This window comes from Cyprinus carpio, chromosome A23 (assembly GCF_018340385.1).
Source record: "Cyprinus carpio isolate SPL01 chromosome A23, ASM1834038v1, whole genome shotgun sequence".
NCBI classification, from domain to species: Eukaryota; Metazoa; Chordata; class Actinopteri; order Cypriniformes; family Cyprinidae; genus Cyprinus; species Cyprinus carpio.
Window position 1 is genome coordinate 24,140,441 of NC_056594.1, and position 15,302 is coordinate 24,155,742.

The 15,302-nt window shown below is 35.3% G+C and overlaps 1 protein-coding gene across 1 annotated transcript; it reads left to right on the plus strand.

Moving 5' to 3' along the window:
- The first annotated feature begins 1,096 nt into the window (after positions 1-1,096).
- On the plus strand, positions 1,097-14,799 carry LOC109057799 (von Willebrand factor A domain-containing protein 1-like). The gene is made up of 6 exons (XM_019075032.2): positions 1,097-1,493; positions 5,821-6,378; positions 8,687-9,007; positions 9,951-10,238; positions 11,413-11,676; positions 12,732-14,799. The coding sequence occupies exons 1-5, from the start codon at positions 1,397-1,399 to the stop codon at positions 11,664-11,666; spliced, it is 1,518 nt and encodes a 505-aa protein (XP_018930577.1). The 5' UTR covers positions 1,097-1,396; the 3' UTR covers positions 11,667-11,676; positions 12,732-14,799.
- Positions 14,800-15,302: the final 503 nt, after the last annotated feature.

Genomic DNA, 15,302 nt, shown 5'->3' on the forward strand with positions numbered 1-15,302 from the left:
TGAAAATCAATTCAGCGCCACAGATGTCATATCACATCTGTTTGCTTAGTAGGTGTGTAACGGTGAACACAGCTTTAGGGATCTTTAACGCTGTACACTCTTAAAAATAAAGGTGCTTTAAAAGGTTCTTCAAGCGATGCCATAGAAGAACCATTTTTGGTTCCACAAAGAACCATTCAGTCAAAGGGACCATCTCTTTCTTACCTTTTTGTAATATGAAGAATTCAGATGTTTATGGAACCATTTAGACAAAAAGGTTCTTCTATGGCATCGTGAAGCACCTTTATTTTTAAGAGTGTATGGGAAATATGCCGCACGTGGATCAGTGTTTGGCAGAAAGTTGCCTTTACTACTTCCTTATATACTTAAACTCTGTGTAAGACTTTATTTCATCTACTCACATGACTGAAGTGACTCACGTGTGTGTTTGTTATTAGGGGCGTCTGCCCTCATACCTGTAAGGCAAACACAATAAAACGATAATAAGTTCATAAGTAGAGGTTATTATTAAGATCACAAACAAAAATCTGCATCTGTTCCACAAAGGGACATGCACATGAAAGCATGTATTTATGCATACATGTTGGGTGTAATGCATTCCCGATAAACAATTACTGCAATTTAATTACTATTCCCACAAAAAAAAAGGTTTTTTTTTTTGAAATTTAATTACAATTTCTTCTAATGCAATTGATGTAACAGTCTATAATCTATAGAACAATTCTATATAAAACAATTGTGAATTTGACATCAAAATGTAACATCTAATGTTAGATGTAGGTTTTTTTATTTTGTTTGTTTGTTTTTTTGTAACATTGTCCCTTTAAATACTTTGGCCAGTTCAAGAATCATTTATGCAATTTTATATTATTTATTTGAAATGATTAAAAGAGCAGTTTCATGTACATACTTATATACTTGTATATCATGTACATATAATGATACATATTATTTGCCCGTTCCCTAGCAAGAAAATAACTGTAACATAAAGATCAGAAGGACCAGAATCCGGGCACAGGTTCAAGATGGTGACGCTGGTACCCGTCTAAATCAGTGGAGGAGGAGTGCGCAGAGTGCGCAGAGCACACAGGGTGGGAGGGAAGGAGGGAACCTGACGCATTCAGTAGCAGACAGAGAGCGTTTTAATCCGTAACATTGAGCTGCTTATGTGAGAGCGAAAAGTTTCGTGTTTTTTTTTTCGTTCTCGACGCGTAAATCATGTAGAATAACCGCGCAGGTGCTGCAGCTGCGATTTTATTGAAGTTTAATAAAAAATAAATAAAAAAGCTCCGGTGAGTGCCTGCGTTGAATGCGACTTTAAAAGTACAGTTTGAATAGAAATTGTGCTAGGCGATGTAGACGCGTTAAAACGTCCAGAACTGACTGTAATTTTGGCATGAAGTCCATCATGGAGGTCCGTCGAGCGCTCACGTGTGTTCTGCTCAGCGTGTTTCTGTGCGCAGGAGACGCTCAGGACTCGGTACCTGATTCAGGTGAGTCTCTTCAGTCACGTTTTCATTCGGAGCTTAGTTTGACATTGTGGTGAATCAAATTCTTTTATTCAGGACTCGGTACATAATTTACGCGAATCACATGTTTTATTTCGGAACTCGGAGTCATTTGAGTCAAGCGCATTTCGTTCAGGAGGTCTTAAAACCAGAACGATAGGCTGTGTTTAGCTTCAAGGCTCAGGGTGTGATTTAGGTGAACTATAGCTACTGATTGAGCATTCAGTACTTTGATACGTGAAACATATTGTTTAATTCAGAACTCCAAGTAGTTTAGGTGAATCATTACACAGTTCTCTATACCCGATACAGGTGAATTACAAACAAAGGTATATTCAAAACTCGATAGGTGAGTCATGTGGTCAGTTCCTGATCCAGGTGAGTCATATCAGTCAGTACCTGATTCAGAAGGGTAGATCATCTTTTATTTAGCAAAACCAAGAAACTTACATAGTTATTTCATGTTAACTATTGCATATTAAGTCATGTTAACATAACGAACCGTATTAAAGTGTAAAGTGTTAACAATTACCTTGATCAATGCTGAGTTAACTTTAACCTTAGTGTGCATTTCTGTTCTATTCTTGGTTAGATCAAGACCTTAAAGCCCTTTAAACAATAATGCAAATGAAAGAAGGAATATTGAGATACTTTCTGTTAAACATGACTGAAGGAGCAGCAGAATACATACATTACAAACATGAGCTAGAAAAATAAAAACACACGTGTAAACGCATTTTGCTTCATGCGTGTCAGATTCTTGTCCTTTACAGCATATGGGCCAAGTTTAAGTGATATGAGCAAAAGAAAAATTGGCAATAACCAAATACTTGATATGAATTGGGTCTATTCATAAATGTTTTAAGTTGCAGTAAAGCATTTTCTCCCTGGGTGTTGTCTTATATATTTTGTTGTGTTTAATATGATTCTATTATTGAAGTGAATGCCTTAAATTTTCAGGTCTCACAAATGAGTCACAAGTGAGTATTAGCTGTATGAATAGAACTGTAATAACTTGTCAGCACATCGCAGACATACATTTTGAGTGAGGTATGCGAATTAAAGGATTTTTTCTGTCAGTCACTATTGTTAGGCTATCCACTGCTCGAGGGTTATGAGAAACATATCAAATGGCAGAAAATAAAGGTTTGCTTCTGCTGATGTCTGTCATGACATCCCACTGAAATCATGAAATGCATGATAGAAGATATGCAACAGAGGAATTTATGCGTTCACTATATCCAAAAGCACGGACTCGCTCACTCATTCACTACATAGTGGAAGTCACATGCAGTAGTTCACTATACGAGGAACGAGAGAGCCAAAATGATCATATTTGGACACAGCTTCATACAAGATTGTGCACTTTGTGTGACTTCACATATCTGTTGCATGCCAATGACATAAAAACTATGATTTTAATCAGACTGCACATGGGTTAGATTAGGTTTCTTGATTTTCTGCTTTGCAGACTATAAATCTAAACAGATTTGAGGCAGATATGCCGCAAAAACTACATTTTAGTCAGATTTCAAATTGCATATGGATGTATGTGTGGATTTGTAAAAATCAGTGTTCATGTGTTTAATATGGAAGCTTGTTTCGCTACAGGAAAAAAAATGAAAAATGTAATTGTGACTTTTATCTCACAGTTTAGGATTTTTTCCCTAGAAATTCTGAGTTTGGCCACAATATAGACTTTCTTTTCTTAATTCTCAAAAGAAGTCAGAACTTACTAAGATATAAACATTGCGAGGCATAAATGCAGAACTGCGAGATATACACTCACAATTCTGAGAAAAAAAAGTTAGAATTGAGAGATGTTCATTTGCAAATACATTTATAACTTGCAATTGTGACAAACTCATAATTGCAAGAAAAATTACACAATTATCGGTTTTATTCCATAGCGGGAACAAAAAAACTGAGTCGCGAGATGTAAGTGCAGAATTCAGAGGAAAAAAAGTTTATAGTTTATATCTCACAATTCTGTTAATTTCTTGCAATTCTGAGTAAAAAAAAAAAGTCAGAATTGTGAGATGAAAAGTTGAAATTACCTTTATTATTCTGTGGTAAAAACAAGCTTCCATAATGTACTGGTGTTCAGACTATAAAAAACAAATCAGATTAGAATGTGATGTGCCAAAAAAACAAATTTTTAGCTGCCTGTCTGAACAAAACCACAGACACACCAAAAGTGACTCACAGAGAGTAATTCTGGAAGAGCCTAGAGCATTTTGGCTTTGACTTCAGGAGTTTTTGTGCAAAGTGCCACTGCACCCTGCTTCCAAGCGGTCTGGCAAAGGTCAATTATTTAGCAGTCGCAGGTTCAAGTGTCCCGATGGGCTCTTTTCTCTTAGCAAAGCAGAAGAAAACTATGCAAACTATGCACACCGTTTTAAGTTTCATCCAAATTCATTGGTGACACAGGACTTCTGTCCCCAAAACAAGCAAAAAATGGGCTACAAATATTTTTTGCAATAGTTCAAGATTTGCAAGATTCTTTTGTATTTTGATTCAAATTGGTTTGGATGCCTCCAGATCTTCTCAAAGGACTTGGGTGGGCGACTTTGGATTGTTTTAGTTGCCGAACACTTGGCTCTCTTTGGCCTTCCACCCACTCGCTCTCTTGCTCTTTTCTGCACGCAGTCTTTCTTCCTCTTCAGGGACTTATGCAAAAGCCTCTACAGTCCTTCTTTTACTTCATAATATGGAACAGCCAATTCTCACATCCCCCTGTTTCTCCGTCATCGTCCATCCACCTCCCGCTTGTAACATCCAGTAGCAGGTCTCTTCCTTCCCCCTTCTGTTTATGTTTATCATGCTGCTCTAGGTTGGAGGGCTACTCTGCCAGGAAATTCCTGTAACGGCCAAATCAAATGTTCCATCTCCTGAAATATTGTGAAGCTCCCAGTTCTTCCGTATGCTAATAAATACTACGGTGTTCTTATCCTTATTTTTAGCTTCTACTGTTCAAGCCGACTTCCTTCGCAAAGGACTAATTTCCTCACTCGTTTTTACACTTATCTCCATTTGGCCGTTCTTTCTCAGAGTTTCTCCCTATTTTATTGTGCTCTATAAACATTTAGTGAGTTTGCGGTCAGGAAAGAGGGAGTGTGCGTACACGGCGTCTGAACTTTCCATAGTAAACATCTGAAGCTCTGAAACTGAAGGTCTGCACAATTTGGGGTGAAAAATCTGATAAAATTTCAAACAAAAAATTGTGATTGCAATTTAAAATGTGAGTTTTAAAAAAGCTCCTGGTTTGCTGTGCTTGTCTGCACAATTTGGCTAAAAATGCAGTGATTATATATCAATATGACTATAAAATAATGACAATTTTTTATTATTATAAATACTAATTAATATATTACTATTTAAATTATTTTATGTAGTAAATATTACTAACAAAATATGAAATATTATTATAATTAAATATTCACTTAGATATTAAAAAACTGCATGCACATCAAAAAATGAATTATTTTTAATTCAATACTAAAAATTCAAATCTAAATATGAATTTTTAATATTGAATTAATAATAACAATAATCTATTTTTTGTTTCAAAGTAATGCAGGTTTTTTTTAATAATTCACATTATTATTATTATTTTATATATATTATTTATATTTCTAAATAATGTTTGATTACTCAAATTAATCATGCAGCCCTACAAGACTATCACACCCCAAAAGGAAACTTCTACCCTCAGGCAAAAATGAGTAAATGATGACAGAAGTTTCATTTTTGGTTGAACCAAGTCTTTAAATATTAAACTTGTTTGTGCATAAATGATAGATAAAATCATGTGTCTTGTTGAAAAGATGTGTGCTTTTTTTTTAACCAATCAAACTTACAGCTGACAAACAATAAAATGGCTTTCTTAAAAATGAAAGTTTCAAAAGGGGGGTTTTGCAGCGATGCCTATAAAAACATTTTTGGTTTCTCAAATATTTCAGTGAACAGTTCTTAAAAGAGCCAAGTTTTCTTGGTTTGAAAAACATTGTAATAATCCAAAGATCCTTTTTCCACTATAAAGAACTTTCTGTGGAATGAAAAGGTACAATTTATGTTAAAGGTTCTTAATGGAACCATAGATGCCAATAAAGAACTTTGATTTTTAAGAGTGTACAACCAAAGAGATTCCGAGAAGCTTGTATATACTCACACAGACTCTTTCTCCTCATGCCTTGGAAAGTCTGGAGTGTTTTATTGCTGCTATGTGCTAAATAAACACTCATCTCCCCGTCTTGAGATGTTAAAGCATAGATCATTTCCTTAAATGTCTACTGTTGTTTTCCACCTACAGTTTTAAACTGCTGCGAGGGCGACGTCCTCGTCCTCCTGGATTCATCTGGTAGCGTGGCCTCCTACGAGTTCTTCCATATGGTGGACTTCCTCAAGGAGCTCCTGCTGCCTTTCTCATTGGGGCCGGATCAGGTGAGGGTGGGACTGCTGCAGGTTGGGACCGAACCCCATCTGGAGTTCAGCTTTGACACCTACAGCTCCCAGGACGGACTGCAGGCGGCCCTGGGGAGGACTAAACAGCTGAAGGGCAACACCAACACGGTGGACGCTCTACTGATGGCTAGGAATCAGGTTTTGAAACAGGGTGTGCCGGGAGGTGCCAGACCAGATCTGCCCAGGGTTCTGGTGTGGCTCACGGATGGAGTGGATCCCGGCGAGGTGCAGGAACCAATGGCGAGGCTGCGAGAAGAGGGCGTGGCCATACTGGTGGTTTCCACTGGCCACGGGAACTATCAGGTGCTGAGAGAGGTTGTGAGTCCACCCGCCGAGGAGCACCTGTTCTTTGTGGACATTGATGATATCACCATCATCAGCGAAGACTTGAGGAACGCAATTATTGGTGGGTTGTTTATTAAATATCTCAAAAACTGCATTAGTTCATGTTGCAAAAAAAAAAAAAAAAAAAAAAAAAAAAAAACCCAAACCTTTTTGTTATCATGTACTCACCCTCAATACTTTATAAACCTGTATGGCTTTTTCTTCTGTTGAACACAAAGGTAGACGTTTAGAAGTTCATGATCATCCATACTACAAAACTAAATGATGACCATAGACTGTCAATCTCCAAAAATAAATAAATATTATTATTAATAATAATAATATTCAGTTTTAAATGTTTCATGTATTTTTGTAATAATACAATGTAATGTTAAAAAGACGTTTAAGAAGTTAATAAAGTAATAAGAATCTAATAAGTTCATGATGATCTTTTCCATACTACAAAAGTAAATATTGACCATGGGCTGTCAAGGTCCAAAAAGGACCAAAAAAAAAAAAAATCCTCATAATAAAAATAATCATAAATTATTATTATTATTTATTAAATATTATATATGTAATGTTTTGTAACATTAAAATGTAATTTTAAGTAATTTCTTAAAACAATAAGAATCTAATGAGAACTACAAACTATTGCTGAAAATTTCTATTGACTAAAAGAAATGAAAAATAACCAAAACAAAATTTATAAATCAGTATATACTGTATGTATATATACAGAAACGTTCAAACAAATTTAAAGGTGAAATACTGGGACTCAAAACATGTTCATCGTTAAAGTCAACAAGAAATAAAATATGCACAGATTTAGAAGTTTATTATAGAAGTAAAAAACACCATTGAAATAGCCGGACGCGATTAATCACGATTGTCATGCGCATTTAGTCAGTAAAGCCGTTTCTGTGATTAGCAGTAAATCTCCATCACCTGCTTTCAGGTGGAACAGCATTTGCTACGCAGAGTTCTCTGACAAGCTATGCAAAATCGCGTTCATAATCGCAGACGATATAATTGTAGGATTATGAAATCGACGAATCGTTCTCGATTATGACAGCTGTTTGCATATCTTCTCAGTGAACTATGGCTCTGTGTAGTAAATGCTGCTCCATCTGAGAGCACATAATACTGCATTTAATAACATGTTTTAACTCCAAATTCACTTCATAACGTCAGTCGAGTGTTGAAAATAAATCCTTCTGTGAGATGATGTGGCTTCTTAAACAGAATAATTCATTGTATTCTAAGCAGTGATAAAGGTTATGTTCATTAGCATTTCATTATAGATATACTTTATTATGATGAAAATTATAATAAGAACTCAGATAAACCGTATATTGCCGTAGTCGTGTGTTTAATACTCAAGTTGAATCAATGAAAGCAGTAAAATCTTTTGTTTATTCAGCTGGAGCGAAAGGCATTTCCTGGATTTCTTCTTTGGGGCATATTTGGATTTTCAGCGTGAGAGCGCCCTCTGGCCTTTGGATGGAGATTTACTGCTGATCACAAAACCGTGCTTCACTGAAAGATACGCATGTCAATCGCAGCTTCTGCCTAATCGCGATTTATTGCCTTTGCGATAGAATTTCGATTAATTGTGCAGCCCTAAATCATACTATTTATGTGAGTAACAGACTGGAATATAAATAGTTATTCACTGAAAATATGGCCTTGTGCAGTAGCTCCCAATTTTAATAAATCATAAAAAGCCATACTTGTAGAAATTAATACAAGTTTGGAATGACATAAGGGTGAGTAACTGATGGCAAATAAGAATTATTGCTTTATATTAATCCTAACAGTGACTGAATCAAATGAAAACACAAAATTCTTGACACTTTAAAAACCTCTACAGACCCTGGTTTTCTATCTCATCCAGAATAACAGTCAATCTTATGAGAGCGTTTTCTTAACGGGGAAAGTGATCTTATGTTGGTGCGAATAGCTCCGTCCCTCCACCCCAGTGTGCCGAAGGAATCTCGAATGCCAGTCAACTCCGACAGAAATAACTTGAGACGGCTCCAAGAGAAGAATGGCCCGGAGGAAACAGACAAAACCTGCAGACACTGTAATAAGAGATGAAGGGCTGTTTATACAGAAATTATTTTGGCCTATTCGAGCCCGGCGAAGTCCCCCACAGCGCTAGACATTGCTATTATTATTGGGCATTCTTCCGCACATATATATATAAGGTGTTACATATGTGCAACTTTCAGACATTTACATAAACAAACGCATAGATCACACACAGTGATTCAGAGCAGGTGGTGTCGTGCCCTTTTAGAAATTGCCCTAGGCGTGTATTTAGTGACTCGAGTGATTTGTTTAATTTCTGCCATCTCTTATTTCTCTTTCTTCATAATCAAATGCAGAGATTATCCGGGCCGAGAGGCTACAGGTGAAGTCGGTCACCACCACTACAGCTCAGCTGGAATGGAGGCCTGTGTTGGCTGGCACCGGCTATTATGATATCCAGTTTGGTCCTATCCGAACAGGGCAGACCGGAGGGACGGGAGGTTCAGGCACCAGTCCTGGCACTGGTTTGGGTCCTTTTCAGAGGATCACGCGGCCCGGAGATGCCAGCTCGGCTAAGCTGATTGACCTGCATCCAGACACCACGTACAGAGTCACGCTCACACCGAAAGCCAACCTGGAGTTCAACTCTCTTCATGCCACCTTCACTACACTGCCAGGTGCAATATATATTATTATTATTGGCTATTTATGATAATTAAGAAATTATACTGCTCATAATAAAAATTATTTTTATTTTACTTTTTCATTGTCTTATATGCTCATATATATATATATATATATATACACACACACACACACACACACACACACACACACACACACACACACACACACACATATATATATATATACATGTATAGGAGCAGGATATATCTCTCAGGAAAATAAAAAAAAAAAATATTTCATTCCAAAATCAAAAGAAGCAACAAAAAAAAAGAAGAAAATATATTTTGCATAATAAAAATAATATTTTTTAAATAAAATAATATTTTGCATAATAATAATTAAGAAATGAAATGAAAAAAAAAAAGATTTTCATGACCATTACTTTTTTTCATTGTCTTTATTGTTTTATAAAAATAATAATAAAAAGTAATGGTAATAAAAATAATTTTCATTATGAGCAGTATAATTTCTTACTTATCATTCATAATAATAAAAAAAAAAAAAAAAAAATAAAAAAAATAATTAATAATAAATTAATGAAAAATTTTTCAAAAAATTATTAAAAAATTTATTATATTTTTGTAATATTAAAATGTCATTTTAACTCTATTACAATTAAAGAAAACTAAAAAACCACTAGAAAAAACTGAAAAACAAAAAAAAAAGCAAAAAACTAGTAAAAATCTAATATCCACTAAATAATTAAAAAAGTCAACATGAAATAAGAATGAGTGCATATTTTTCTCCTCCCACAAACCCCCCGTGTTTTAGAAGTTAAACTGGATGTGAACAGTTCCCATGTTGACTTGCACAAATATTAAGGGACACAACAGGCACCCTCTTTATTACTCTTGTGGATTATTTAAACTTAAGGTCAATTTAAAACCGTGTTCAAACACTGAGATGTTCTCCTCTCTCATGTCTTCACCCCAGAAGTGCAGCCAGTTGTGCAGACTCTGTCGACAGTGACCGTGTCAGAGTCCAGCACTAACAGTGTGCGTGTGAGCTGGGGTCCACTGCTGCCTCACCTCATCCAGGGGTACCAGCTGGAGTATTCAGCGCTTCCTACAGGCCCGCTGCGGGTCGTCAGCGTCAGTAACAGACAGAACACAACAGTCCTGACCGACCTCCAGCCTGACACACAGTACCTGGTCACCGTGAGCGCGAGACAGGCCTCCGGCAGAGAGAGAGCCATGACGGTTAAAGTCTGTACACAGGAGGGTAAGAACCAACAGATTACACATCTCATTATCAGTGCACTTTCCTTTTGTAGTAAAATTACACATTGCAGTTATATGACTTTAAGTTAATTTTAGTTCTGCAACCTTAAACTAAAATGGCAATTCTTCAATTCAAATTTATTTTAAATACAGGAAATGAATTAGAATTATAAAGCATTGTCCATTTAATTTAGAAAATGGAGATATCTAGTTACTTATTTGTCATTTTTTGATGCATTCATTTGGTTTCTATAGACTGCTGATGTATTTTTGTAGGCCAACCTGGAAGTTAGGATCACTTCCCTTGACGAAATACCAAGTTCTGTGACCAACAAAAGTTTGTAATTATTAAAAATTCTTAAAATCTTAAATTATTTTAAGATAACATTAAAATTATCTTTTCTTCTATTTGGATGAATTAGGCAATAAACGGTCTATAATATTTTTTAATGGTTTTGAAGGAAGTCTCGTTTGCTCACCTTTTTATTTTTTTATCACAAATTCAGTAAAAACTGTAAAAATGTCAAATATTATAGTTTCAAATCACTGTTTTCTGTTATTGCTGTGATTCAAAGATGAATTTTCAGCATCATTACTCCAGTCTTCAGTGTCACATGATCTTCAGAAATCATTCTAATATGATGATTTGCTGCTCAAGAAGCATTTCTTATTATTAAAGTTGAAAACTTGTGCTGCTTATTCTTGTGAAAACTGTGATACATTTTTCTTCAGGATTCTTTGGTGAATAGAAAGTTCAAAAGAACAGCATTTATTTGAAATAGAAATCTTTTGTAACATTATAAATGTCTTTACTGTCACTTTTGACCAATTTAATTAATTCTTTCTGATAAACACACACATATATATAGTCACTTATATATATATATAAAATATATATATGATTATTAAGGATGCAAATCAATTTTCATTGAATACTGACCCCAAATGGTAATGTAATAAAAATGATTAAGGATGCAAATCAATTTTCATTGAAATATTTATAACGTGTAATATTAGCTAACATACTGTTAGAAGCATTTGGAATGAGAAGCTTTTCAATGAGACCACCCTATTTTAATGTTCCTGCAGTATCATTCCCACATCCCCTCCCTCTCACCTCCCTCTGATTCCCAGCAAGCAACGGGAAGCCTGACCTCTCTCCCTGTTTCTCTCAGTGTTGCCAGCTCTCTCAGATCTGCAGCTGACCACAGTGGGAGATGAGTCAGTGCAGCTCCACTGGAAGGGAAGTTACGATGGTCTCCGTGGTTACTGGGTCACATGGGAGCGAGGTCAGAGCCAGCGCTCCACCCTGTACCTACCACCCAACCAGCTCTCCACCACCCTCAACCATGTGCCCTCCAGGGCCCGCGTCTGCGTCTCTCCGGTGTACCGGACGGCCCGTGGGGAGGGACTCTGCTGCACTGCTTAAATGGGCTCCGGTGAGACACCTGACAGGGAAACATGGGGATAAGGGGTTATTTTAAATAATAAGCATCTTAAAGTTGCAGTGTCATTTTTTGAATGTACTAAAGCACAAAAATGTCATAATATGATTGCTTCTCTGAAAAACAACACTACAACTAGTTATTCCACTTTTAAAATGTGTGTTCAGTGTCAGAATGTCTGTTTTTGTTTTGGTCTGTGTGATTCTGTCCACTGCTAATTTAACCAGTGGTATTTTCAACACCCTGGGTTGCCAGTTGGCGTATGAAAGCCAGCAAAAGGTATAAGATTGCAGATTCTACATTACCTAAAAAGTTTTGGCATCCATTTAAAACATTCTTTGAGAAGAGGCATAATAAAACACGGATAAATAAACTCATCAACTTAAAGTCTAAGTCTTCCTGTTGCAAGTCCTCAATCTGGCAACCCGCAAGATTGTTGATTCTGAGGAAGAAGGGGTGGGAGAAACGACTCTCTCTAATATTTTGAATTTGGACTGCAGTTCCCATTTTAACCGCTAGCTATCCATATTTCATATTACATAGAAATAATAGCCTGAAAAAAGCAACTTCATTGAATTGTAGACAAAACTATAAAATACCTACACAAAAAGTTTTGTTGAGTATCTTATTTAATATATCAGGCAAATAGAAGAATGAGGAGGTCAAGCAAACCCAAGTTGCTTCAGCCCATCTTGAAATATTACTAACAATATTAAAGTTATTCTTGTTTACTTATATAACTTATATATATATATATATAATAATTAACAGCAAAAAGAAACGTGAACCACAACCTGAAGGGGGACTTTCTTAACTATACTTTTTTACTTGCTAAAATAGTATAAACCATCATTTAGATGACAGAAGGCATGTAGTAGGCTGTGCACAGCTGGTGTGTTTTTTTTTTTAAGCAAATTTGATGTTGATCATTTAGAGACCTTTGCATATTAAATATGATACTGTAGGCTCTTTAGGGTTAAAGTGAGTAATTTTACCACAGAATTGCATTTGTAATAACAACAGCACCTTCTGTTTGTGTTACCGCACAGCTGCGTTGACCTGGAACTGTGGCGCACCGCTCTGCCAAACACGAAAGATAGAGGGATGAGCAACACCAAAAACTTCCCACAAATGGACAGATGGGAGGACAAGGGAGTCCAGGACACTGTAGCTGTTTGAATATTCATCATCCATAGATGGTGATCTATAAACACCCCAACACAACATGCACTGACACGCAAACCCCAAACCATGCTTCTAATGCAGAGACTAAATGAGTCTGAACTCAAAAGTGGCCTTCTGAAGAATCAGAGAATCAAAGGAATGTTTTGTGTTCAAGTTCAGTGCTATCCACGGCTGAGATCTGTGCCTTGCTGTGCACTGCCGTAGACCATTTTTGAGTTTATATCGCAATTATCTCAAATATCTCAATCGCAATTTATATCTTGAGTTTGTTTCTTGCAATTCTGAGAAAAAGTACGAATTGCGAGATATAAACTCACAATTCTTTTTTCTCACAACTGAGATTATATCTAACAATAATTTTTTAACAGAATTCTGAGTTTACATCAATATGAAAAAAAAAGTTGCTTCTTCCTTGCAATTGCAAGATTCTATCTGACAACTTGGACTTTGTTTCTCGCAATTTTGAAGAAAAAAAGAATTGCATGACATGAACAGAATTGGGAGATATAAACTCACAATTCTTTCCACCACAGAAAGAAAAGGATAAATAAAACAGTTAATTGAAACCTTCTTGCAACTGCAAGTTTATATCCCACAATTCAGTTTTTTTTCTTTTCTTTTTTTTTCTCAAAAGTGTGAGGAAAAAAGTCTGAATTGTGAGATAAAGTCACAATTACTTTTTTATTCCATGGCAGAAACAAGCTTCCATACATTTACAGTAATGCACTTATAATAGAAGTCTATGGGGCAAGACATTAAACAGTCTATTTTGAGAGAAAGTTACAGGGTTTACCGACTTTATATGGTCATGAGAAAGAGACGGATTATTACTTTGACTATAACAGACAAAATTAGCAATTTTATCATGCGGCTGTATTTAAAACTGTGTGTATTTTAACATTTATGTGCAATTTCTTTTACCAAAGACTTTCAATTGAACCCATTATATTCATTTAAATTGCCAGAATGTTTACTTATTAGATATTTAAGTTTTTATTAAGAGTTATATCGCCAAAGCAATAGTTTGTAAATATCCTACTAATGCTTTTTGAGTTATATTTATCAGAGGTGTAGTTGGTTACTGTATATTCGAGATTTCTCCATACAGTTTGAAATGGGAACAATGAGACAGTTTTAGGGGGAATCTGAATGACTTCCATCAGTTTTTTCTTTAAGGTCAATGTTTATATTGTAAACGTGCTTGAGTTACACACGTTACCATAATTGCAGATTTTGTCAGCCGTGAAACTCTGAAAACTGGCACGGATCTTAATCACTGTGGCTGAAGTACTAAGACTTCGCAGATGTTGTTCACAGATGTTTTGTGGTTCAAAAGGTCCATGACTGGTTTGTTTGAAGAAAAGTGACTCTTTCAGTGGGTCAAGCTTTTCCCTGTGCATGCATACTGTAACTTCAAGATTCAAGATTTTTTATAAACTCACAATTCTTTTTTCTCACAACTGAGATTATATCTAAGAATTTTGAGTTTTTAATTTTTTTAATCAGAATTCTGAGTTTTCATCGATATGAAAAAAAAAAGTTGGTTCTTCCTTCCATTTGCAAGATTCTATCTCACAATTCGGACTTGTAACTTGGATTTACCATTTATAGTAACTTGGATTTATCATTTATTGAAGTAATGTTTTTCTCTGTAGTTATGTCTTAACAAGCAAACATGTTCGCAGACATTTCATTCATACAGTCTTTAATGATGGTTTTCATCCCATTTCAGGGTCATTATGCAAGAATTAGTAGCTATTCAAAAAATTCAGCATCTGATATTTTCTCTCTGTTGCAACATAATGTCAAGCTGGGCTTTCTGCATTATGAAAAGGTGCTTGTTCATTCCCAGCTTAGCTGCACGTCTTACACATCACTGTTTTCACTGTTGTTATTTTAGTTATTAAATAATAAAAAAAGGATCTATTTCAATTCATGTCTGCTTTTGTTTCTAAAACTGTTTAATGTTTAAAATGTTTGCTTTTCATTTTATCTTATGTGTGTGTGTGTGTGTGTGTTAAATAATTAATATTTATTTCTTATTTAGCAATTAAATATATGTAGATATGTGTATTATATATGTGTAATATATATATGTGTGTGTGTGTGTTGTATTTCTTATTTAAGCAATTCTTATTTAGCAATTAAATATCATTTAGCAGTATATAGCACCTTTCCCTTCCCAGGAAAAATGACACATTCACGTATAGTCTTACGCTTAATGTATTCAGTGACATTTCACCCCAAAATAGAAAAAAAAAGAAAATCAACCCTGTTATTGGACCATAAAAGTTTTTTTTCTACCCAAATTATTTAATTGCAATGTCTTTTAGAGATATTTTATTGGTATTACCACTATTTTACAAACATACACTCATTAAAAAAACACACAACTCAATGATTTTTTTTTTTTATACAGTAATTTGTGATGTTAT